Source organism: Propithecus coquereli, unplaced genomic scaffold (assembly GCF_000956105.1).
Source record: "Propithecus coquereli isolate 6110/MARCELLA unplaced genomic scaffold, Pcoq_1.0 Scaffold355, whole genome shotgun sequence".
NCBI classification, from domain to species: domain Eukaryota; kingdom Metazoa; phylum Chordata; class Mammalia; order Primates; family Indriidae; genus Propithecus; species Propithecus coquereli.
The window spans coordinates 4,742,240-4,766,810 of record NW_012149230.1 but is presented as its reverse complement, the minus strand read 5'-3'; the positions used below and the strand labels follow the sequence as shown (position 1 = coordinate 4,766,810).

Sequence of the window (24,571 nt, the reverse complement as noted above, 5' to 3'; positions counted from 1 at the left end):
TTCTTCTCCACGACAACGCTCAACCGCACCTCACACAACCAACGCTTCAAAAGTTGAATTAATTGGACTACAAAGTTTTGCCTCATCTGCCATATTCACCTGATCTCTCGCCAACCGACTACCACTTCTTCAAGCACCTCGACAACTTTTTGCAGGGAGAACACTTCCACAACAGGCAGCATGAAGAAAATGCTTTCCAAGAGTTCCTCGAATCCTGTGCACGGATTTTTTACGCTATAGGAATAAACAAACTTATTTCTCATTGGCAACAATGTGTTGATTGTAATGGTTCCTATTTTGATTAATAAAGATGTGTCTGAGCCTAGTTATAATGATTTAAAATTCACCGTCCAAAACCGCAATTACTTTTGCACCAACCTAATATCAATTAAATTTGCGTAGTAGGAAGTGGCTGGATACATAGAAAGACACTTGATGGAGCAGGCCAACCTTCCCAAGGACAGCCAGGACGAGGCAGGCTGACAGTGCTAAGGACATTGGAAAGCTCAGGCAAGGGCTAGAGGCCCCGGGATCTCTGACTGGGGAGGCAAGGCTGAGGGCAGGAGGCCGGGTCAGGCCCTGTACAAGGGGCATTCAGACCCCAGACCCAGCTCTGGCCAGAAAGGCCATACACAGCATCCAGAGTTGCCCGGGGAAGGCCCTGGACCCAGGGCAGCAGGCACAGCTGTGGCAGGGGGGACAACAGCAGGAAGAGTCCAAGAAAGTCTGCACCCTGAAAACTGAAGTCCTCACTCCAATTCCTTCTACTGCCCACAGGTCAGTAGGCTGGAGATGAGAGGATTCCTAGCAGGGGAAACTGACGAGCCCAAGAGAAAAACCTCCTAAAATTGGCATTCTCCACTGAAAGGACTGGAGAGGGCTTGTACCTAGGGACGTTGGAGGGTTCCTCCCAAAAGGAGCCAGTCCCCTGCCTGCCTGCCCTTCTAAGGCAAGGCCTGCCAGTCAGCACCCCCCCACACCCCACATATACATACACATGGGCTCATTCTTTAGGGGCACCACTAATTTGAGAAAGTCCAAGACCAAAACAAACAGAAAAGGAGCTCAGAGAATGCAAGTCAAACCAGAGAGAGGATAAAACTTCAAAGTTACTGTCATTGTCAGAGAAAGTATATACCTGTGAACCACGAATAAGATGCTATGAAAGGGGACACACAGAGAACTAACATGAGCTCTGAGAAACTAAAACTGTGAGAGCTGGAATGAGATCCAACAGAAGGGTTGCAAGGCAAGGTCCATGCAATCTCGGGCATGACAAAGCTAAGCAAAAAGACAATAAAATTAGAGATCCTGGCCAGAAGAGTCAAAAGCCAAACAACAGGAGTTGTAGAAGAAAAGACCAGGGAAAACACAGCAAAGGAAACGAACAGAGGGAAAAAAAAAAAAAAAACAAGAAAATATTCCAGACCAGGAGGACAGAACTTCCCAAATTGAAATGTACACAGGCTTCTGGCTCAATGAAAGAAAACTGATCCACACCTAGGCATATCTTCATGAAATTTTAGAACTAGATGATAAAGAGAAGCTCCTGAAAGTTTTCGGAGAGAAAATTTAGTTCATTTACAAAGGATCAGGAATCAGGCCCTGGTACGTGAACTTTTCAACAGCAATGGTGGAAGTTAAAGACAAAGAACAATACCTTCAAAATCCCAAGGGAAGATTAGTTCCCACCTAACACTCTAGAGCCGGTCCAGCTGTCAACCGGGAGTGTGGGCAGGACAGCATCTTCAAACAGCAAGGTCAGACAACCTTTCCTGCCTGTGCCTTTCTCAAGAGGCTTCACCAAATGAAGAAGTAAAGCAAAAAAGAGAAGAGATCGTTCTAAGAAAACGAGGAGAAGGAAGAAGGGAGTACCCAGGATGATGGTGAAGGCAAAGCCCAGGCCAGGAGCTACACGGCAGGCAAGGAGGACAGCCCGTCTGAGCTGGAGCAAGAGGTCAGATGGTTCCATGAGGGACGTCACCAGGAAAAACAACGGGGCCTCGGGAAGTGTGGCAGGTGACAGAGCTGAATCCTATCTTGCAGTGTATCAAATCAGTAGATAATATTCTTTAACACTCAAGAAGCAGCAGTAAAAACATGTCATTCACAGACAGAGAGGTAAGCACTAGAATACTCTGGCTAGAAGAGTTGGAAATGGCTTCCTTCGGGAACAGGACTCAGGGTAAGAAGGAACGGAAAGGGCAGTGGACTCCTTCATACAAGTTTTATAGTTATGTATCTGACTTTTTAAAACCATGTACGTATATTGTTTTGAAAAAAAAAGTAAAGCCCCTTGATGCCTTTAAAATTCCCATCTGGCACATTTTTGGCCTTCACATTTGCCAGGGAGCACAGTAAGATCCAAGGATGAATACTGAGCAACAGGGTGAAAATGGGTTCATATTCTGCAACACCCCACCCTGGGAAAAATCTAAATTACTGCTCCACTGTCACGCCAACGAGAATACAGAGTAAGTCTGAAGGCCTGGGAGGCTGCCCACTAGGCCCTGAGAACAGCACTTCTCTTTGCTGGAAATAAAAGATGGTTCCCCTAAGTCAAAGTCCTCAAATAGGGGAGGAAAGTTAATGCAGGAGTTATGGAATGATTCTTTCCAAGCCTCTGAGGCTGTTATAATTCAAACTCCTGACTTTGGGAAAAACACAAAGTTTAAACTCAGATAACTGGATGTGTTCTAAAATGAGGCAAATGCTTTTCTCCCAGCTGGAAAAAGGCTAACAACGTGTGGGGGAAACGAGTACGGCCAAAATTGCCACCTGTTTATTCAACATTCAAATGTGTTATTCTAAGGCTAAAGTTCTATACCACAGACCTCTCTTCCTCCACCTCCTCAAATTACTGCACAGGCCACCTCACTGCATCCTTTAAGCACAAACACCTGAGACTCCAAAATGACCGGCAAGTGGAGGAACAAACCAACGGAATGAATGCATGCCCACGTGTCCCTTTCTTTCCACAGATGGCTGGGCAGTGGGACAGCCCACTGCTGGTCTGGCCAGGCCTGCTCTCCTCAGCCCATGGAGGCCACAGCAGGATGAGGGTGTGGTCCTAGAGGAGTTCCGAATGTCCATCCACATCACCTGTACCAGCGCCTGTCCTTCCCCATAGGGCCTCTGTAGGAAAGAGAGAGCACAGTGGAAGGAAGGTTTGCTCCCCTCTTCCTGCTCCAGACAAGGCAGGACTTGGGTTCACTTCAGCCACAGAAACACAGTGAAGGAGCTGCATGTAGGGATCTGGGCCGAGGGCCGAGGGCAGCGAGAAAATGTGGAGGGGAGCAAATGAGGAGGAAGAAAAGGGCATCAGGGAAACCTTGGGGAGCTCCCACCCAGCATGCTCTGTTAAGAAGAAAGAGGAGACAAGACTAGAAGTGTCGCCCTTCCTAACCCAGCCCTCCAGGACGCAGCCGTCTCAACATCCTATTTCGAGCAGCGCGGTGCCTGGCACATGTTGAGCAGATGACCAACCAGTGTGTGTCTGGCTACACGGACAACGTAATGAGTTTGGCTGAAAACTGTCCGCCCCACCTTGCACCACAACACTGTCCACCTCCAGAGGAGGGAGAAGGGATGCCATGGGGAACATGCTGGAAGAAAGCAACAAGATGGTATGGGCAGTCAAAGAAAAGAGACCCAGGCAGGGCCGAGGTAGACAGGTGGTCACTCCCTGCACGGGCCCAGCACCCCCTCCCTGCACGGGCTCCCACAGCAGCACCCTAAGACAGCAAACCTCCATTCACAACAACACTTCGACTGCACTTCACCCCCCACTCCATGTCAATGTCTATGCAGAAATCTTGCCCACCTCCACCTGAGCGAGGTTAACCGTTTTCCTAACCTTTCCTCAAAGGGCATCAATTGTGTTCTTATCTCCATCGTGGAATGGAGGCCCCCAAGAGATAAGAAACCCGAGGTGGGCTCACAACACACATCCCACTCCTCCCACCCTTGTCTGCGTCACCCATCACAGCCTGTGTCCCTGGCTGCCCCTGCCTCCTAAGCCTGGCAGAGCAGGGAGGACGGCAAGCGGCACAGCACAGTGCAAAGGGCACTGGACGAGGACCGGCTGCCCAGCCACGGTGCTGGGATGACACAGTCTATTCGGCCCAAAATCGCTGAGCATCTGCCACAGGCACGAGGACCTGCTGGGACGAACAAAACGTGTCTGTCTCTCTCACCAGCTCACTGAGAACAATGCCCTGTTCACACAAGTTCCAGCAGTGAGAGCCTCAGAAATGGAACGGCAGGTGACCCTGGGGACCCCGCCTCCCCTTTGGGTCTCAGTAGAGGCTGTCTCCAAGGACTCTCCCTCCCCAGACTATACTGCAGCTCTATTCTTGTGGACCTTTCCAATACAGCTAGAGCAGCCCCCTGGTCTGTCCCTGGGACCAGAATATACGGTGGTCTGGGTTAGGCCTCCTGCTGAGAACCCACCGAAAGGTAGGGCTAGGCAAGCATGTGCTCCACACCCAGGCATAAGTCAACCTTGCCCCACCCCAGCAGATCTCCAGACCAACAGGTGTCAGCCAACCACCAGCATTATCGCCAATCACCCAAAGAGGCATAGAGACCAGCTCTAGTGTATGCTGGTTTATCACAGATCTTTAAACATTAACCAGGTAAGGCTCCAAAATTCCCAGGCCAGAGGAGTGTCTGGGCCTCAGCTCACAGGATCAGAATGGAGCCAGAGCAGTGCCACCCACTAGGCCTTCAACTCATGGCTCAATGCAAGAAGCCCAGCTCTGCCCAGAGAAACCTTGACCTTGGGCAACGTAGTGCTCTCCCCACGGGACCATTTTAAGGATTAAACAGCAACAGTGAGAGAAGCTAGCACTGTGGCTGGTGCATGGTTTCTTTTTATATCTGCACTGATCACAGAGGCTAGCTTGCTCCAAAAAATGGAGACACACCTAGAGGAAATGAGCCTCAGACTTCCCCAGGGACAGCCGCTGTGGACTAGAGACAGATAGCTGATGCCATGACGGGCATCGGCAGCACCAACTTTCAGCTGGGGCCCAGATACCACAAAGCACCACCAGCTGCCAGGCACAACCCAAGGTGGCTCACAGGAGGACAATGGACCACTGCTGATTAGTCTTCAAGGAGCAACCTGCCCACTACCCTCTCACCTGGGCAGAGGTACAAACAGAAGCCCAAAAGTAAGCCTACCTGAGGAGAGACAGAGAACAGGGACTCATGCCTCTAGGATCCTCCTGCCCCACAGGACAAGCCTGATTCCGCGCGGCTGGCTGGAGGTGGTTCCCACCAGGGACCGCACCACATCCTTCAGAGCCCCAAGGCCCCAGGGAATCTCTGTCCTCCTCCACCAGCTCTGCCCTGTCCCTTCACCTTAGTGTCCCACGGGCTTGGTCTGCAATACCACATCCGTCTGCCCTTTGTATTGAAGAAATAAACACAAAACCAGTCTCAATAACAGGGTGACATTCTTCAAGCACAAGGAGACTTTCTTCCTGCCTCACCTCTCCCTGTGGGCCGGTGCTACGGGCAGCAGCTCGGCAGTGGCGTCTGTGGCACCCTTCAGTCCCGAGGGGCTCCTGCCCGGAGCTGACTGTGTTGGAGCCACCATCAGAGGCCAGGGCCCCACGCTGCCTCCCCCCAGGGCAGAAGCCACTCCTCTATCGACCCACCTGCAGAAGGGGCTGCTCTTTTAGGTCCTTTCCTGTATTGCCATTGCCTACATCCAGCTTACTCTGAAAACACAGACACTTGGGAAGGAGGGAGATGCGGACACCCAGGTGGGAACTGCACCATGCACCAGGGACGGTCCCTGTAGGCCCCATCTTCCTTGCCACCTGTGACATACTCCTCTCTCTTGTCCCGTTTCTGATCCTATGCCTGGTGCCTGGCAGCACTACCCACGAGTCCTACTTAGCCCTGCTGAACCCCCCAGAGCTCAACGCTGGAGCCCAGGAAAGAACGAGGGAGGAGACAGATGAGAAGTGGAGGCAGCCACCCTCTCTGGTCACACAAGGTCACGTGTCTGTAGAAAGAGGGACAGCCCTTCCCACTGACCTCCCGGCCCAGTCTAGGGCGATGCCATTTCAGCCCCACACACCTGGCCTGGCACCAGCTCTGTGAAGCCACCACCCGGCAAAGTCCACAGCCCTTCTGCCGGCAGAGCACGCTGGGGCGGCTGAACAACGGCCCCAGAGACGTCAAGGTCCCCAGCCACAGATTTTCCAGGTGTGTTAAGTTACGGATTGTGAGATGAGGTTATTCTGGATTACTGGATGGGCCCCAATAAAACCACAAGGGTCCTTACAAGAGGGAGGCTGCAGGAGGTCCAACACAGGGGAGGAGGAGACAGGACAGTGCAAGTGGAGGGTGCAGCGGTGAGGGGTGGGCTGAGGGGACTGAGGGAGCTGAGGGAGGCAGGTGGCCACTGGGGTCTGCACGCAGTAGAGAGAGAGCCTCCTCAGGACCTCAGAGGGAACCCACCCTGCCCACACCTGGACCTTTGCCCAGCGGCATTCATTCTGGACTCTGGACCTCCACAACTAGCAAGAGTAAATTATGTGTTGTTTTAAGCCATTAAGTCTGCAGGACCTTGATACAACGGCCACAGGAAATGAACACGCCTGCCAAGTTGTGGAGTATGGTCAGCACCCACCTCCCCCGACAGATCAACTTCAGGCACCAGACAGATGTTTGTGAGTGAGTGATCCATCAACGTTCATTTCCTCTTGGGCTGGACCAGCCCTCAAGACAGGCAGTACACAGTACGGCGTGAAGGAGGCCCCCTTCCTTAAGATCCCCCACACATCTCCGGGATCCCACCAGTGCAATCACCCCCTGGGCTCAGAGAGCTTTCCCCACATAAGGACATTCCCTTCCCTTCCCTTCCCTTCCCAGCCAAATAGAAGATTCTTCTGAAAAGGGGTTTTGTGGAGGGGGAAGACAGCAGGGAGGATAGGACAGATTAAGGCACTAACATATTAACCTGCTACCACAATTAATGCCGTAAGTGGATAGGCTTATCAGACTGGTTTTGGACAGCATTACACATTTCCTGGGGAAAAAAACAAGCGAAAGACATGGTCAGGAGGGTGGGGCAGAGTACCGTGATCTGACCGGGGAAGAGCGTGGGGGCCCCAAGGTGAGGGTGGAGGGGATTTGCCCCGGAGGACTCTGCAGCCTGGCTGTGCTGTCCAGTCCTCTGGACGAGTGTGAGCACTGCACGCACACACAAGAACACACTGGTGCCAGCCACTTGGCTTTGTTTTTCCAGCCCCATTTTCTGTTGCAAACTTCCACAAGATGACTCTTTTTTGACAGTTCTTTCCCTGCCGGTACTTAATTAGTTTCCTAACCAATTATTCCAAGCTTTTCCCTTTCCTAATACCCAAAGTCATTTCTCTCTCCGTGGGAGGGAGACACCCAGCCCATTCCGACAAGCCTTCATCCTGCAGGGCACCATGGCAGCGCTGCACAGAAGTCCACCCACAGCTCCAAAGATAACCCAGCAAGGGTGCCAGTCACAGCCTATCTTCCCGGCTGTTTCCTCAGCACAGGCGGGATGCAGGCTGCAGAAACTCCTCCACCAACTCAACAGAACTGCCACTCCCACTGCCCCACCTCCTTTCTGTCACTAAAAGAGCTGTGTGCATGACGAAAGGCTGGCCAGATGCCACCTAAGTGGGCGACAAGACACGAAACCATCTTCAGACCCCTCTATTAATGAATCATGGGTGTCCAGAAGTTTCCCTAGTCAGTAGCCACAGGCACACAGAGGGCAGAGAGAAGAATGTGGGTATCTAATTATGGCCCTGAATGCAGGTGGGCAGCTAATTACTATTTTGCTGTCCCTGACTCACCATTTGTGTAACTGGAAGGAAGATAAGCACACTGGACAGTTCCAGTGAGACAGAAAGGCACTCACTGGGCACCTGAGGTCATCAAATCCTCTCACTGTGGCCAGAAATTTGAAGAGGGGGATTTTCAGGGGGAGGCCTCCTTAGAACGTTTACAACGGAAATGCAAGCACCAAAGAACTGAGAAGGACAGCCCACTGACCGGCCAGCTGGCCAACCAGCATGCGCTAGCACTTCTTAAGGCCCTGCCAGGGCGGGCAGATACCAGGCCTCAACCTTGAGGGTGGAGACCCACGTGGAGATAAGTGCAAGGTAACTCCAGGGCTTGACAGGTGTCCTGGGCTAAGGGACACAGGAAGGAGGGACTCGTGTCTGACCTAGGCTGATTTGTGCCCTCTCCTGGCTCTTGAGAAGGAGCCGGGGTGACCTGTAGAGCCTTCCTACCCCACCTGCGGAGGACGGCCCGCTCCCTTCCTCTGACCCCTCTCTGCCTGCTCACTCCTGCATGTTCTTCTAACATCCTCCCTCTGCAGGGCTCAGGCCATCCATGTCTGACTCCAATACCAGAGGCACAGAACACCCAAACTGCCCCCATGCAGGTCCCTTCCCTCTCCACCCCCAACTCCCCAAAGGCCAACTCCTAGGCCACAGGTCAGGACCAGGAGGTCAGGGCACCCGTTGCCTACCCACACCTGCAGTCGAGCCCTTGTGGGCCAGTCTCAGTTATGCCCCTGCCCCCACCCAGGATGGGCTGCCTCGCTCATAAAATGGTCTGGATCACATCACGACTAGAAACCCCCAACTGTCAGCCTCGGGAGCCTGCTCTGTTCCTGGTCCACACAGCTCCACAGTTAACGCTGGTGGCTTCCATCCCCTCCTTGGTCCATGTGTGGGAAATGCCACATGGGCCTTCATAAAGAGTTGTAAACGACAAGAAAAAGCTACCGAGGGCCACACCACCACTATCTGACAGACACCAGGTCCAAGCACCTTATGATCACCCTGCCAACTTCTGTTAAAAGGACAGGAGGGAAAGGAAGGAGGGAGCTTAAAGCGCAGCCCCCCATTTCCAGAGAATGACATCCACCCTGAAGGTCCACAGAGCCAGAGGATGTTCCTGCATCTGCATGCTCTGTTCTAAGGGGTCACATTTCATGCATCACAGTAAATTAGACGTTAGGGAAAAAGGACGTAGCACTTGTCAGCAAATGGCTCCAAGCTTCACTTCTGATCCCCCAACTCTGACAACAGGGAGTCTCCAATCCCACCTGGGTTCACCTATACCCACACCTTGTTCACTCCCCTTTAACATATCAAAATAACTTAAATTTGGCCCGAAGATGCTCTAAGGCAAAGCAGCTGCAAGAAGCCGTGAGTGGGGAGCACAGGGCCTTCTCTGCCCACCTCGAATTCCCCCAGTTATCCTGCTGCCAAAAGATCATCACAAACACCACCAAGACTAGCCAGTGCCCAAGGATCAAAAGCCCTTGCACACATAACACGCATGTACAGATCTTATCTTCAAAATACTTACGAGTCATTAAGGATTTAATTGCTACAATTCCCCCTCCCAAAGAGGCAAAAACTATTCTTAGTTGTCATAATTAAATAAAGACAGGACCGAAGATTCACCCAAGGCCCTGTGCCCAGAGACATAAAGTGGGGCTGGAGGGAGGGGCAAAAACCCTCAGGACCCTGGAAGCACCTTCTAAACACCCTCGTCTTGTCCACGATTTCTGACAACCCACAGGCTGCTGGCCCTGACTGTGCCCTGGCCCACCAAGTTGCCAGGGCCCCCTCCTGTCCCCAGGCTCATGGACGTAAACCCCCACATGTGCCTAAGAGTTAACCTGTACACGTGCTCACACATCTGTCACCACTGGCAAAGACCTTAAAGACATTCACTACTTCACAAATGTTTAAAAACTAAGTTCATTATTTTGGAAAATACAAGTTAATTAAACGGTCGACACAAGAAGAGGTGCCTTTCCTGAGCAGGCACATGATCTGGGCCTTCAGGCACCTGGATAATTCTGCCACAGAAGGAGTCTGGTCTGGTCAGGGCATATTCTTTCCTGTGGCTGCCTGGGAGGGCTTATGAGGCAGGGGTCAGAAATATTCTTAAACTTTGACTAAAGCAGCACCTGATTGCATCCGTTTTAAAACTTGTATTAAGGTTCTGCGCAGAGTACCACTTAAAGACAGAAGTCTTGGCCGAACACAGTGGCTCACACCTGTAATCCCAGCACTTTGAGAGGCCAAGTTGGGAGGATCACTTTGCCCACAAATTCAAGATCAGCCTGGGCAACATAGCGTGACCCGGTCTGTACAAAAAGTAAAAAACATTAGCCTGTCATCATGGTGGCGTGTGCCTGTAGCCCCAGCTACTCGGGAGGCTGAGGCAGGATCCCTTCAGCCCAGGAGTTGGAGGCTGCAGTGAGCTGTGATCACGCCACTGCACTCCAGCCTGGGCGACAGAGCAAAATCCCACCTCCTAAAAAAAAAAAAAAAAAAAGATGGAGGTCTCCCAACTAAAAGTTTGAGTTCAAAGTTATTTTTTAAAGTGATCATTACTCTGACAGCAAGTACAGAATCAGAAACGAGTGGCTGAGCAGAGGATGAGGGAGGAAAGCCCAACATTTAGCACAGGAGGTTTCCACAGAGGCAGCGGCAGTGAGCACTCTCAGCCACTGAGCACACCAACAACAGCTAGCCCTGTGGAGCTCCACGGCCTGCACAGCAGGGCCAGCAGGGCCGGCCTCCCTCCTCCCCCTCCTCCCCCTCCTCCTCCTCTCCCTTCTCCTCCTCCTGGAGACTGGAGCCCTGCGGGAAAGCACGAAGGCCAAAGCAAGGCTAAAACATGACAGATTTAAAAATAAATCTGAAAACTGATCCATAAAACATCTTCCCCAGTTTCCTGTCTTGCTCCTTCCTATCCTTTAAATATGAATGGTCTCCAGGCTGGAGGAAGGTTCTCTGCCCCTGGGACAGTTACAGACACTAATTTCTTAATTGTTCCAATTTCTACAAATCTCTCTGAATTCACATTCACATACGTTGTAAAAAGAAAGCAGACCCCATAGGATCGCAGGCCAGAAGCTAGCTTCATTCAATGGGCATCAAAAACACCGGTGAGCTACTATGGCTGGGCCAACCTACGACTGCAGACAAACCAGGGGCTGGAAGGACTCCAACTCTTCCCCTCCCACACTCAACAGCAGATGCTGTCAGAGCAGCCTCTGGAAAGAGGCAGTGATGGAACCATTTGGTAAAGGAATGACACCATCCCTCCCCCAGAAGAAGCCTGCCCTGCATACGCACCCCAGGCCTGCCACTCATTAGCTGAGAGACCTCACGATCTCTCTGGACCTCAGTCTCTTCATCTGTGAAACGGACATATTGTCTACCAGGCAATGACCTTATGAGGACCAGGTTGAGAATGTGTGCAAAAGCCAACACGGAGCCTGGGGCTGCGTACACTGCTCCTCCCAAACCTTCCTGACCAGCAGGAAGGCAACCAAGTGCCACCTCTCTCCAGCCAGAAGACTTCTCTGTCTCCCTCAGTCCCTGCTGCCTGTAAAAGCATGTGTGTCATGGTTCTCCTAGGGATGTAGTCTTCGCGTGTCCATGTGAATGTCAACAGGTATGAGCTTCACCACAGGAAGGACCTCCTATTGGCCGCCCGTCCTCACCCACAACAGCCACTGCAGTTTCCAAAGAATCAGACAGAGTGGAAGTGCCTCAGCTCAGCACCAAGAGAAAGCAGCCATTCTTCTCACCTGCCCAGGCAGCCTGCCGAGGAAAGCTCCACGCTAGAGGAAACCAAGTCACGGCATGAGGCAGCAGCTCTCAAATGCTGGTGCTCCCTAAAAGTCACAGGGAGTGGCTATTTAAACTATGGTTCTTGACCTCACCCTGCAGAGATTCTGAGGTAGAGCAATGTCTGCAAAACGACGGCACAGGGAGCAATGCGGTGGGGGCTCAGTTTCAGGGGACAGAGAGAAAAACCTCACCTGACAGTTACTAAAATCAGCAGGGCCCCGTGGCGACGCCCCTCCTCCCATACTCTCCTGCAGTGCCAGCACCTGTGCATTGCTCACAGCTTTAACACAACACCAGTAGTGACAGAAATTTGTCAACGATGAGGTGGACAGAGGTCCCGAGATCAAAGCAATCCCCTGGACTCTCTCCTGTGACAAGCACACTTTGAAGAAGCCAGAATCCTAGCCCTTGGAGCGCTCTGAAGATCCTTACACATGAGCACAAAGGCACCCCAAGTTAATTTCTCTGGCTGGACCTTCACATCCTATGGGACTGACAAACCCACAAGCTGCCGCCAAAATCGGCACATACTCAAGAGCTAGAAGTGTTTTCCCCAGGAAGTGTGGGATGTGAGCTGAGCGGAAAGTCCTTAGCCAAGCCCCCGCACAGGCACGCTGCTCTTGTCTCTCCCAACTGTCAAGGACTCTTGCGGCTGAGGACAGCTCTTAGCACCACGGCCTGCCTCGGAAGCGCACCTCACAATCGCTCCATGGCTCCCATGTGGGACGTGTTTGGCGGCAGTTTGTCTCAGAGCAGCCATGGTTCAAGAGCATTAGACCTAGCACAATCGGAAGAGGAATGAAATCCTGACACATGCTATGTATGGATGAACCTTGAAGACACTATGCCAAGTGAAATAAGCCAGTCACAAAAGGACAAACACTGTGAGACCACACTTACATGAAGTACCTAGAGTACTCGAATTCATAGACAGAAGCAGACTGGTGGCCGCCAGGGCCTGGGGGAGGGAATAGGGAGATGTTGTTTAATGGCCACAGAGTTCCAGTTTCACAAGATAAAGTGAGTCCTGGTGATGGAGGGTGGCGATGGTTATACTTACGTGAATGTGCTGGAAAATGGTGAGGAGGGTATTAATAAATGGTATGTTGTGTGTATTTTACCACAATTAACAACAAGAACATAACATCAGATCATCCTTCTGCCTTAGAGGGCCGGCCTGTCACAGGACCCTCATGGCCAGGAACGTCCCCCCAGCTCGGGGTGCTCCCGCCTCCTGATCTGGTGCATCTCCCAGGAGCTTCCAGTGACGTCTGGGCTCTGGTGACACCAGCGCCTTAGCTTTGCATCAGTCCCTAAAAGCTCAAAGAAAAGTGGCAGAATTTGGTCAAATCATGGGCAGCATTTCACAGTGGGACAAACAAAGGCAGAGGAGAGAGGCAGCAGTTCGAGTTTCCAGATCCCCCAATCCGTCCACTCCTGGAAATTCAGGGGCCCAGACAAACTCCTCAGGCTCCTATTTGTCTTTGAGGCTGCCCTGAGCCCACCTCACCTCAGACTGCCTTTGGGAAATTTCTTTTCCTTTTTTGGGAAAGTTGCCTCTCCTCCACACCCACCAGTTACAGGGTACGTGGGTGTATCGGGAAAGAAATTTCCCAAAAAAGGAAAACAGATTCCCCAAAGTTAGTCCCATCTCAGAGCTGCCCAGAGAGGCAACAGTCAGCCCCTCTGGGACGCGGCCTGCCGCCCTAGCCCCAGCAGAAGTCCCCAAGCAGAAGGGCTTCCCGCAGCAGCCGTGGCTGGATCCAAGGACTGATCCCCCACCCCCCACCCCCGAGCACTGTAACCTCCTGACACCCACCTTCCTCTCCAGCCCTGGCCCAGCAGGGCTGAGATAACACCTCTCTATTCTTCAGAGCTCTCAGGAGGTTTTTCTCCTTCTGCTGAGTGACACCCACCACCAGCACCACACCAGACAGCAAGCCAACCCTGCCCCATCACCCCCTCACTCCCCGGAAATCTGACTGGTGAGTCCTTTTGTGCTGTTTAAGAACAGAGCTAATAGCAAATCAAATTTACATCTTAATTTTTAAAAATAAATAAAAATGTAAATAAACAACTGACCAAATCACCCAGGGATTCTCAGCCTTGGCACTGTTGACATTTTGGGCTGGATCCTTCTTTGGGGGAGGGGGTGCTGTTCACTGCATAGTAGGATATTTAGCAGCATCCCTGGCCTCTACCCACTGGATGCCAGTAACATCCCTGCCCCAGTTGTGACAATCAAAGATGACTCCAGACGTTGTCATGAGGCCTGGGAGGCACAACGTCCCAGGCTGAGGACCACAGGTCTACTTCCAGGTACTCACAGAAAAAGCACCACTGGAGTTCAGCCCACATGTGAGCCTCCCTGGAAGGAAGTTCTCCTGCTCCAGGTCTCAGCACCCTGCTGGCCTGGTTGGGGTGGGGTCTTAGCCATGCGGAGGCCAACCACTGAGTTGGAGCCTCTGGGCTGTCTGTTCATCCTGGGGTGCAGCCACGAAGAACCAACCTGATGCAGATCACCAGCCATGGGACAGGCTCCTCCAGCCCTATCTCCTCCTACCTGGCCTCTACCCCAACTGCCTCCTTGCAACTTTCCACCGTGTGACCTTCCTGATACAAGGGCACACCTCACAAGTCTGCAGGGATGCTTCAGGGGTATTTCAGCACAACTGCCACTACACCTGCTCCTTGCAGGCACAGTGCCACTTCCCAGAGTGCAACGCACGTGCACAGCCCTGCTCTGGGTGGAACAGCACTGACTGGTGCAACCGGTCAGTCTCTGCAGCTCCAAGGTCATCTGCCAGAAGCCCATGGCCAAACACTGCCGGCTCCAGGCATGCCCCATGCCCTTTCTTCAGTCCAAGTTTGTCCTGGGGCTTCTTTCTTTTCCCACTTTCCTGGCATGGTCCCTTCTCTGCCCTAGCACATGAAATATCACCCAGCCAACATCCAGGGTGCTGGGAGACCAAAATGCACCGCAAGGTGTCAGCACTTGTGGCTTGCCAACCTCAATTATTTAGGAGCCATTCTTGGGATGCAGCACGTGCTCTGCATTTGTGCCAACACAAAGGCGTCCCCAGTAGCCACCCTCTTTGTGCCTGTATAACTGAGCCAAAGAGAACAATGGGTTTTGCTGGATTTCAGTTATACCTAAAGAAAGATTTCCTGACTGGAGTAATCAGTCATCAAGGAAAGTCCAGGGAGCTCTGCTTTTCAGCATGGTTCATGGACCCCATCTAGCCTGAATGTAATCCAGTGACCTCGTGAGGTTACTTGGATACTGTTAGTTGGCCACAGGACTTAAGATCCACTCAGCCAGCCACAGGGAGCTCAAGGTAAACCTTGGGGCTTGTAGGAGTTCAGCTCCCACTCCAGGACTACGGCCACATGATGGCCAAGGCAGGAAAACACAAAGGGCAGTGTGGGGCCCATCCTCCAGGTCTGCTTCCTTGCCCCAAAGGAAAAGCCAAGAGTACCATCTCCCTGCTCCTACCACTAGCAAAGTCTGAGGCCCATCAGCACTCGCCTCCAACTACTCTGCACCACACACGTTCCCACCGCAAAACCCTTTGCAATCCATTCACAATGTACAAATATGTTCGTAAGAGAGAATGAGAGGGAAGAACATTCTTTTTAAGAAGGAACCAATGAGGTGACAGCCGCAATGGAACTAAGGTATCATACCTATTAATTCATCCCAGAAACAAAATACAGTAAAGAGTCACATCACAACGGTTAGGATTCACATGGGCAGACCCACTTCCAGCCTTCACACATGTGAGCTGTAATGACCGTCCCAAAACCCCAGGGCCCCGCCTGTCTGGAAGGCCCTGGTAGAACAGAGTCATCTCCACTCACACTTCCAGACACCCTGTCTCACCACCGCAGCGAAGAGACAAACTCTGGGAAGGACAAGTGAGGTCAACCTACCTTACGTGGTTGTGACTAGATTTTCAAGGACAGTCTCAATTTTAAAATGCTGCCTACACATGCGCTCAATGCCCACCCGCCCACCCAGCACCTGCAGGTCCAGTCTATGCAAGCCCCATGACCCAGAACTTCGCGCTCCCTTTCCCCTAACTAGGAGTGCTCTGGCCAAGTCCAAACTCCTACGAGCCTTGAATAGAAGCAACTTCCTCCTCATCCACGACCACTGAAGAAGATGCTTCAAACCAAAGGTCTGGGTTTTAGGGCCATCTCCACCAGCTGCCACAGTTCTTCAAAGCATTCCAGACTCCCAGAGAGAAGCCCAAGCAGGAGCACACAGTTGCCGCACTCATACGCGACGACACAAACAACACAGCAATGAAGGGGGTGGATGGAGGATGCGGACAGGGAATGGGTGAGGAGGACACTCACCATCTCATCCAAGGCGTAGCGCAAGAGGCCGTGCTCGTAAAGAATGAAGAACCGCCGCTGCCATTTCTGCGACAGAGCACACACGGGGTGGGTGGTTAGGTGGGCCCAGGTCCCGGCCCCAGATCTCAGCCTGCTGAGTCCCCATGTCTAACAAACCCAAGTCTAAGGAACACCAGCTCCACAGACTCCATTTCTGGGGAAGATAGCAGGAAAAGACAGACCCAAGGCATAAGAATGGTGATTCATTAGCCAGGACTGGGCCAGGAGAGAGGCCCCAATCATATGAGTGATTTGTATTTCCACATGAGTTACTGAGGTTTAACCAGAAACCTGTTTTTTAAAATTTGGAAGCTCCCCAGGAGCAGAAACAATGTATTCCTACAGCACCCAGCACAGAGCATATCACGTTATGTGTCAATATTTATCTGATGAATGATGTGATAGGACATGGAATAACCAGGAGTCCCAAGGCACTGATTCACCACTCCTGAAAACATCTGGGAAACTGCTATAAAAGGGATTGTTCTGATGACCCATTGTGGGAGAGGGGGCAAAAGACAGCCGGGCTCCAGAATTCACTAAGGTGAAATGAGCTAACAAAAATCAAAACAGAGGAGGAGCAAGACCAGTGGAAATAACTCTAATATCCAGGGAGTGACAAGCCCGCAAAGAGCATCACCCTGCCTCTCCACTCTCCACCCATGGGCCAGGCCACTGGGGCGTGCTCATGGCAGTCAAATGCCACCAAGAGCTGAAATGAAAAGAATTATCAGGATATGTATCTTCCTTTTTGTGAGGAGAAGGGCCTGGTCTCTCACACAAGACTGCTGGTCTATATCATGGTTGACCCGCGCAGCTCCCAAAGCCCAAAGATCACCCTGCGGGTCCATGACCTATTTTCAACATTTCAGAAGGCCCAACAATGTTCAGATTTTTACTGGTAGTAAGGCCACAAGAACTAACTATAAAGTCATGTCTCTTTGCTTTGGGCCAGAATTATATCATTGAAAATGATGACTTTATCAACCAAAGCTGGAAATGGCAGTTGTGTACAACCTTAATATTAACATAAAACAGGAAAATGAACTACTCCATGGAAACTGCAGTCTGGCTGGAGCAGTCACTCCCAAGTCTCCCCTCCTGGGTGGCATGAACAGGGAATCCGGTGGCCTTGCAAAGAGGGCTGGGTGTCTAGGGGAAGGCCACTTGGACGTGTTTCCCAGGAACATTTCCAAGGCTCTTATGTGCTATATGTTGTCTTTGAAATCAAAACCCATTCCAGAAGGAATCCCAAAGACCAGAGACACAATGAAAGGTCTGTGGGACCTGAACATGCAGCCCTGAGTTCCCATCCAGAGTATAAAATTCAGGGTGAGGAGGGGGTGAGCAATAGGAACTCAGACAAAGGGGATGGGGAGTGCCCAGGGGTGCAGGGGACAGAAGGAGCAGAGCTGGAGCATCACAGGGTATAAGCAGCCGCACCCACAAGAGGGCTCTCGAGGAAGCAGACTGTTTTAACTGGAGTCAAATCCAAAGGGGTTTCCTGGCAGAGGAACAAACTCCAGGTCAGGACGACCTGGATTGACCATCTCTAGCAGCCGCATCCCAGGCAAGGCAAAGTTGAGGGAAGGGTGAGCCGAGGCCTCCAGGCCTGCAGTCCACCAGATCTCGGGGGAGGAAGGGGCAGGGCAGCGCTGGGAGGGGAGGAAGGTGTGGCGACAGCGTGCTCTTTTGCTGCTTCCACTTAACTGTTCCTACAAAACAGAGACACCCACGTGAGAGCATCTCGTTTTGAAGGAAGGAATATGCATAACTATGTATATTGAGACTTCTTCCATGGGACCTACAAGATTGTCACCTGGAGGGTCCCCCGACCCTGCCATCCCAGGATCCCTATTCGACTCCCCACCTCCCAGCTCTGCTCCACCAACACACCCTCAGGTGGGCCTCCTCCTTCACTTCCTCCCGCAAGAATTCACTGATGCCCTTACCCGAGACCGGTGCACCGGGTTGTCAAAGTCAGTCCCATCTGGAGCCAGGAGCAGCCAGCCACCATAAATGGGTTTTGCCTAGAGGAGAAAAAAGAGGGCAGGTCATCAGCTGCCTCGGACCACAGAGAGAAAACAGGTCAGGTTAATGGCAAGCACTCGCTAGGAACAGAGGTCACCTCTGCTCTGCAGACACTGTGCACCCACCCATTCCCCACTTCCTGTGAGGCTGGTGGGATCCTGGTGTGAAGAGGGGAAGGCAGGTCCCGGCAGGAATCTGAGAACTTGTAGAATACAGGAACCCCTAAAACACATGCTGCCACCCTTAAGTTCCTGATCAAGCCACCAAGATCAGGAAAAAAATGGCATTTTATTCAACAAATATGTGAGCGTCAACGTGTTCCAGGCACCAGGAATATAACGTGAACACCACAGTCAAAAGCTCTCATCTTGCAAATACGAAACAGGGTCTGGGAGAAGAAGCTGCTTTAGTGATCAAAGCCAGCTCTGGCCAAAGAATCATCGGCTGGCCAGCTGTGTGGCCATGGGCAAGAAACCCTCTGAGTTTCGAGTCTCCCATTTGAAAAGTGGGGGTGATAACAATTCCATCTATACCTCGTAAAGTTTATGTGCACATCGATGAGATAATGCGGGTGAAGCCCAGCACAGGAATGTAAAACAGTGATGCCACTTTGGAAAACAGTCTGGCAGTTCCTAAAACAGTTCGATGTAGAGTCACCATAAGACCCAGCTATCCTGCTCCTAGTAGACACAGCCAAGAAAACTGAAAACAGGTGCCCAAATAAAAACTTGCACATGAGCATTCATAGCAGTAGTGTTCATAATCAATGAGTTCATGATCGCCAAAAGGTGGTAACAGCCTAAATATCCATCAACACATGGCTGGATGAACAAAGTCTGATCTATCCACAGAATGGAACATTATTCAGCCATAAAAAGGAATGAAGTCCTTGGCTACAATATGGATGAACCTCAAAAACATTATTCTAACTGGCAGAAGCCAGACACAAAAGCCCACATATTATAGAACTCCACTTATATAATAAAATATCTAGAATAGGCAAATCCGTAGAACAGAAAGCACATGAGTGGTTGCCAGGGACTAAGGGGAGGGGGGATGGGGAGTTACAGCTAATAGGCACAGGGTTTGTTTTTGGGGTAATGAAAATGTTCTGGAATTAGATGATGGAGAAGGTTGCACAACATCATAAATATGCTAAAAATCACTGAATTGCACACTTTAAGAGGGTGACTGTAACAGTATGTGAATTATATCTCAATTAAGAACACTGATCACAGCATCTGGCCTCTAAGTTCTCAACAGATGTCCGGCATTGTTAGACTTACCATCCAGAGCCCCCGCTCCCAAAACACTGGGTAGGAGCTCAATGTGGCAGCAAGACTGAGACAGACACTCTGGCTGCATTTCCCGTCTGGTGAGGAGAGGTCGGGAAAGGTACGACCAGGCCTATCTATCCACTACCCTTCAGAGGACAGTCACACACATTAAAACCAAACCTCTAGGCCGGGCGCGGTGGCTCACACCTGTAATCCCAGCACTCTGGGAGGCCGAGGCGGGTGGATCTCTCAAGGTCAGGAGTTCGAGACCAGCCTGAGCAAAAGCGAGACCCCCGTCTCTACTAAAAATAGAAAGAAATTATTTGGACAACTAAAAATCTATATAGAAAAAATTAGCCGGGCATGGTGGCGCATGCCTGTAGTCCCAGCTACTTGGGAGGCTGAGGCAGTAGGATCGCTTAAGCCCAGGAGTTTGAGGTTGCTGTGAGCTAGGCTGACGCCACAGCACTCTACTCTGGGCAACAGAGTGGGACTCTGTCTCGAAAAAAAAAAAAACCAAACCTCTGACTTCTGCTTACATATAGACTGATCTCTGCTTAAGCCTCAGGGATTACTACATGCTTTTTATTGAACACTCTCCAAACTGGGAGGCCCTGTCACTCTACCTCATTTGGTAGCTGTGGACTCTGTGATTCAGAGAGGGCAGGTCACTTGCCAGGGGCCACACAGCCTCCAGGCTAAACCAAGAACCCTCTCTTTTCTCAGCTTCTTTCTGCAGGGTCCTCAAGGCCCCTGGAAAGCAGTGGCTTTCCTTGTGACCAGAGCAGGTAAGAGGTGCCATGTGCCCAGGGGATAGGCTGTGGGAAGGACAAGACAGACTCACTTTGATGAAATGGGAGTGGGTATTGGCCCCAAGTTAGAGGGACATGGCCCAGGAGGGCCAAGGGGTGCATGGAATGAAATCCCACCTGGAAAGGCAGAAGCGAAGGGGAGCAGAGGTCTGTTTTCTCTGGAGACACCAGCTGCATCTAGCTAGGCCTCTGGCAGGCGAGCTCAGGCTCTCCCCACACCACTCCAAGGCACACTCTAAGTGGACTCCAACCAAGCACATGCATGGTACAGGAAAATGTATCTGGACCCAGTGACTCCCCACTTAGTCTCTCACCAGCCTGCAGGTACCCACCTGTGATGTCAGACGTTAGCCCACAAGGCCATCTCTCCACCTCTAGCTTGACTGTGTACCACCTCCCTAGCCTTTGGCTGCAGGGCTTTGGGTGAGGCCACATCATTGGCTACGTTTTTCTGGCCTTTCCCGGAAAGGACAGACTGGTACACAGTCCCTCAGAACTCAGGCCCCGGTCTCAACCCAGCATGTCAGCGAACATCTGCTCAGGCCTGTGTGTATGGCCCTGTATCTGTGCACGAGGGAGCCTTTAGCGGCCACCTTGCTGGGCTGCGACTCCCTAGCACACATCACCCCAAAGGGGACTGGTCCAGGTAGCCGGGCCAGGCAGACGGATGGCACAGGGCAAGAAAGAAAGGCTCTGGGAGGAGGAGCAGGCCGGGAGCAGGCAACAACGCCCCATCAAGCAGAGGACCCTTCAGGCAAGGGCACAGCTGAAGCATGGGCACAAAGGCAGGACGGGCCACGCCGTGCCATTACCCAGACCTAATCCACGAGTCCAGAGAGCCAAGGAAGGACCAGGCCCCCACGGGCCCCATCATGGCCTCCCCAGCTCCCCCCACCTGAACCTCTCTCCCATCCCTCAGGTCTCCACTGAGACAGTCCTGCCTCAAGGCAGCTGTCCTGACCCAACTCGGTCAATCTCTAGTGACTCACCTCTGTCATTACGATAATGACACACTGCAGAACTAATTTATACCTATCATTTCATCATGTAATTACATTGCTATGACACATTCCCCCAACTCCAGGAAGGCAGGGATGGAGTTGGCCCAGCTCCAGCTGCATCCTCCATCCCGATGTGAGCGTGCAGAGGGTGGGGAGGAAAGCGCCCAGTGGGAAGTTCTGGGTGCGTGATGCCCTCTGAGCTCCCACCTCCTTGGATAACCTAGGTCCTGTCCTCGTACCCCAGGTGAAGGAAAGGCCTCCCAGGAAGAGCTGCTGCTTCTCCCACTGTGTCTTGGACTATCTAAAAATGCCATGTCCACCCCACCCTACCCCCATCCTCTACCATAGCAGACCACATGTCTGTAAGTGCAAAAGCTCCCAGCACACCTCACCTGCTCCCTGGGGTGGTAACCCTGACAGGCCCTAAGGCATTATCTTCCCAAAAGCCTTATAATGACCTAAAACTCAGACGCTAAAACACATAGCCCAAATGAGACTGGCAGGGGAGCACGCTTTGGAAGCTCTGAGTGGTATGCTTCTGGATGGGTGGCTGGGAGTTCTGGAAGGAGGCAGGAGAAGGAGGTATCTGTTGTCAACATTGGGAATCCGAGCTGGACTACAAGGACCCAGAGAATGGGGCCTGAGTCCTGTTTCAAGCAGCCCTGAGCAAGAGGAACCCTTTCCTAGGCGGGCCATCCCAGAGGAAGCACACAACTCCAGACCTCATATAAAAGTTACCACGGGGCCGGGCGCGGTGGCTCACGCCTGTAATCCTAGCACTCTGAGAGGCCGAGGCGGGCGGATTGTTTGAGCTCAGGAGTTCGAGACCAGCCTGGGCAAGAGCGAGACCCCGTCTCTACCAAAAATAGAAAGAAATTAATTGGACAACTAAAAATATATAGAAAAAATTAGCCGGGCATGGTGGCGCATGCCTGTAGTCCCAGCTACTTGGGAGGCTGAGGCAGTAGGATTGCTTGAGCCCAGGAGTGAGGCTGCTGTGAGCTAGGCTAATGCCACGGCACTCTAGCCCAGGCAAAAAGAGTGAGACTCTGTCTAAAAAAAAAAAAAAAAAAAAAATTACCGCGGGAGAGCCTCCCCTGAGCTATTTCCCTTCTAATTACACTAGGCCTTCCTCTCGACCTACATAAGCCAGAGGCTGCACTTCTGGATGTCTCTGGAGAGAGGCTGCTGGTGGTCTGGGCGTACTCTTCAACCTGAAGCTCTTTCAGAAACCGTGACCTGAAACTTCTGCTTTCTGGAAGATGGGGCAGATGTGATTTTCCCTACGTCTCCTGCTAAATACAACTTAAAATCCTGAACATCAACAAAAAAGACAAACATGAGAAGGCTCTTTTTTTTTTTTTATTTTTTAAGCCAGAGTCTCACTCTGTTGCCTGGGCTAGAGTGCCATGGCGTCAGCCTAGCTCACTACAACCTCAAACTCGTGGACTCAAGCGATCCTCTTGCCTCAGCCTCCCGAGTAGCTGGGACTACAAGCATGCGCCACCATGCCCGGCTAATTTTTTCTATATATATTTTTAGTCATCCAGCTAATTTCTTTCTATTTTTTAGTACAGACTGGGTCTCGCTCAGGCTGGTCTCGAACTCCTGAGCTCAAATGATCCACCCGCCTCGGCCTCCTGGGGTGCTAAGACTACAGGCGTGAGCCACCACACCCAGCCAAGAAGACTCTTAAAGATGGAGAGAAGAAGGCAGATGGGCCAGGAACCTCAGGATCTGAGCTTTCTTTTTGTCTCATTATCCCAGACCAAGGTACTAGGAGGAGCTGGCAACTTGGAAACACCAATGAACATGACAAAAAACTCCCAACAGCAGAAAATATGTTGTTTTTGAGTGCACGCAGAACACATACCAAGATATATTATATCTTGGACCATAAAACAAAACCTCAATAGATTAAAACAACTGAAATCATACAGAATGTGTTCTCCAACCACAATGAAACCAAACTTGACATCAGTAAGAGAAAGGGAATAGGAAAATCTCCAAACACTTAGAAACGTTATAACCAACATTCTTCTAAATAATCCATTGGCCAAAGAGGAAAACTCAAGAGAAATTTTTAAAATTTTAAAAAAAATTTAAAAAGGAAATAAAATATAATGTATCAAAATTTGTGGGACACAACTAAAACAGTATGGAGAGAGAACTGTAGAGCACTAAAATGCTTACATTAGAAAAGAGGAAAGGTCTCAAATCAATAATCTAAGCTCCCACCACAAGAACCTAGAAAAAGAAGTTCAAAATATACCTGAAACAAGAAAAAGAGGAGTAAATAACAAATATAAAAGTAGAAATCAATGAAATCAAAACAGAAAAACAAATCAAAAAAACAAAAAGATGGATCTTTGAAAAGATAATAAAATTGACAGATTTCTGGCAAAACTGACAAAGAAAAAAGAGAGAATGTACAAATTAACAGCATCAGAAATTAAACCAGGGCCATCATTAGAGATTCTACAGATCTCAGAAGGTTAACAAGGAACGTTATGAACAATCTCCCAAACACTGATTTCACAACTTAGATGAAATGGACCCAGTTCACTAAAAAACACAAATAATCTGAATGACCCTATAACTATTAAGGAAATTGAATAGGTAATTTTAAAACTCATGAAAAAGAAATCTCTAGGCCCCGTTTTACTGGAGAATTCTACCAAATATTTAAAGAATTAACACTGATTCTACATAATATTTTTGAGAAAACAAGAAGAAACACTTTCCAATTAGTTTTATGAAGCTAGTATTACCCTGATACCAAAAACCAGACAAAAATAATACAAAAAAGGGGGGGACTATAGACTAAAGGAGAGAATATACAGTAGTCCTCCCTTACCCATAGTTTTTTTTTTCCACAGTTTCAATTACCTGCAGTCAATCATGGCTTGAAAATATTAAGTGGAAAATTCCAGAAATAAACAATTCATAAGTTTTAAGTTGCATGCCACTCTCAGGAGTATGATGAAATCTCATGCTGTCCTGCTCTGTCCCACTCGAGATGGGAAACACCCCTTGTCCACATAGCCATGTGGCCCACCCAGCTCCCCACCAGGAACTGAGCAGCTGTCTGAGTTATCAGACCCACCGTTGCAGCATCAGTGCTGGTGTTCATTCAAGTCACCTTATTTTACTTAATACTGGCCCCAAAGTACAACAGTAGTGATGCTGGCAACTCAGACATGACAAAAAGAAGCCATAAAGTGCTTCCTTTAAGTGAAAAGGTGAAAGGTCTCAACTTAGTAAGGAAAGAAAAAAATACATAGATGATAAGATCTACCATAAAAACAAATGTTCTATCCATGAAATTGTGAAGAAGGAAAAAGAAATTTTGTGCTAGTATAGCTGTCACACCTCCA

General features: G+C 50.6%; 1 protein-coding gene across 5 annotated transcripts in view; it reads right to left on the bottom strand.

Annotated features, from left to right (window-relative positions):
* MPRIP (myosin phosphatase Rho interacting protein) overlaps nt 1-24,571 on the bottom strand; it is a 132,988-nt gene that overhangs the window by 86,723 nt on the left and 21,694 nt on the right. For all 5 annotated transcript variants that reach the window (XM_012651422.1, XM_012651424.1, XM_012651425.1 and 2 more), the window contains exons 2-3: nt 18,026-18,103; nt 16,035-16,100 (exon numbers count right to left, since the gene is read on the bottom strand). In XM_012651422.1, the coding sequence (XP_012506876.1) occupies nt 16,035-16,100; nt 18,026-18,103 (144 nt within the window). The remainder of the gene's footprint in view (nt 1-16,034; nt 16,101-18,025; nt 18,104-24,571) is intronic.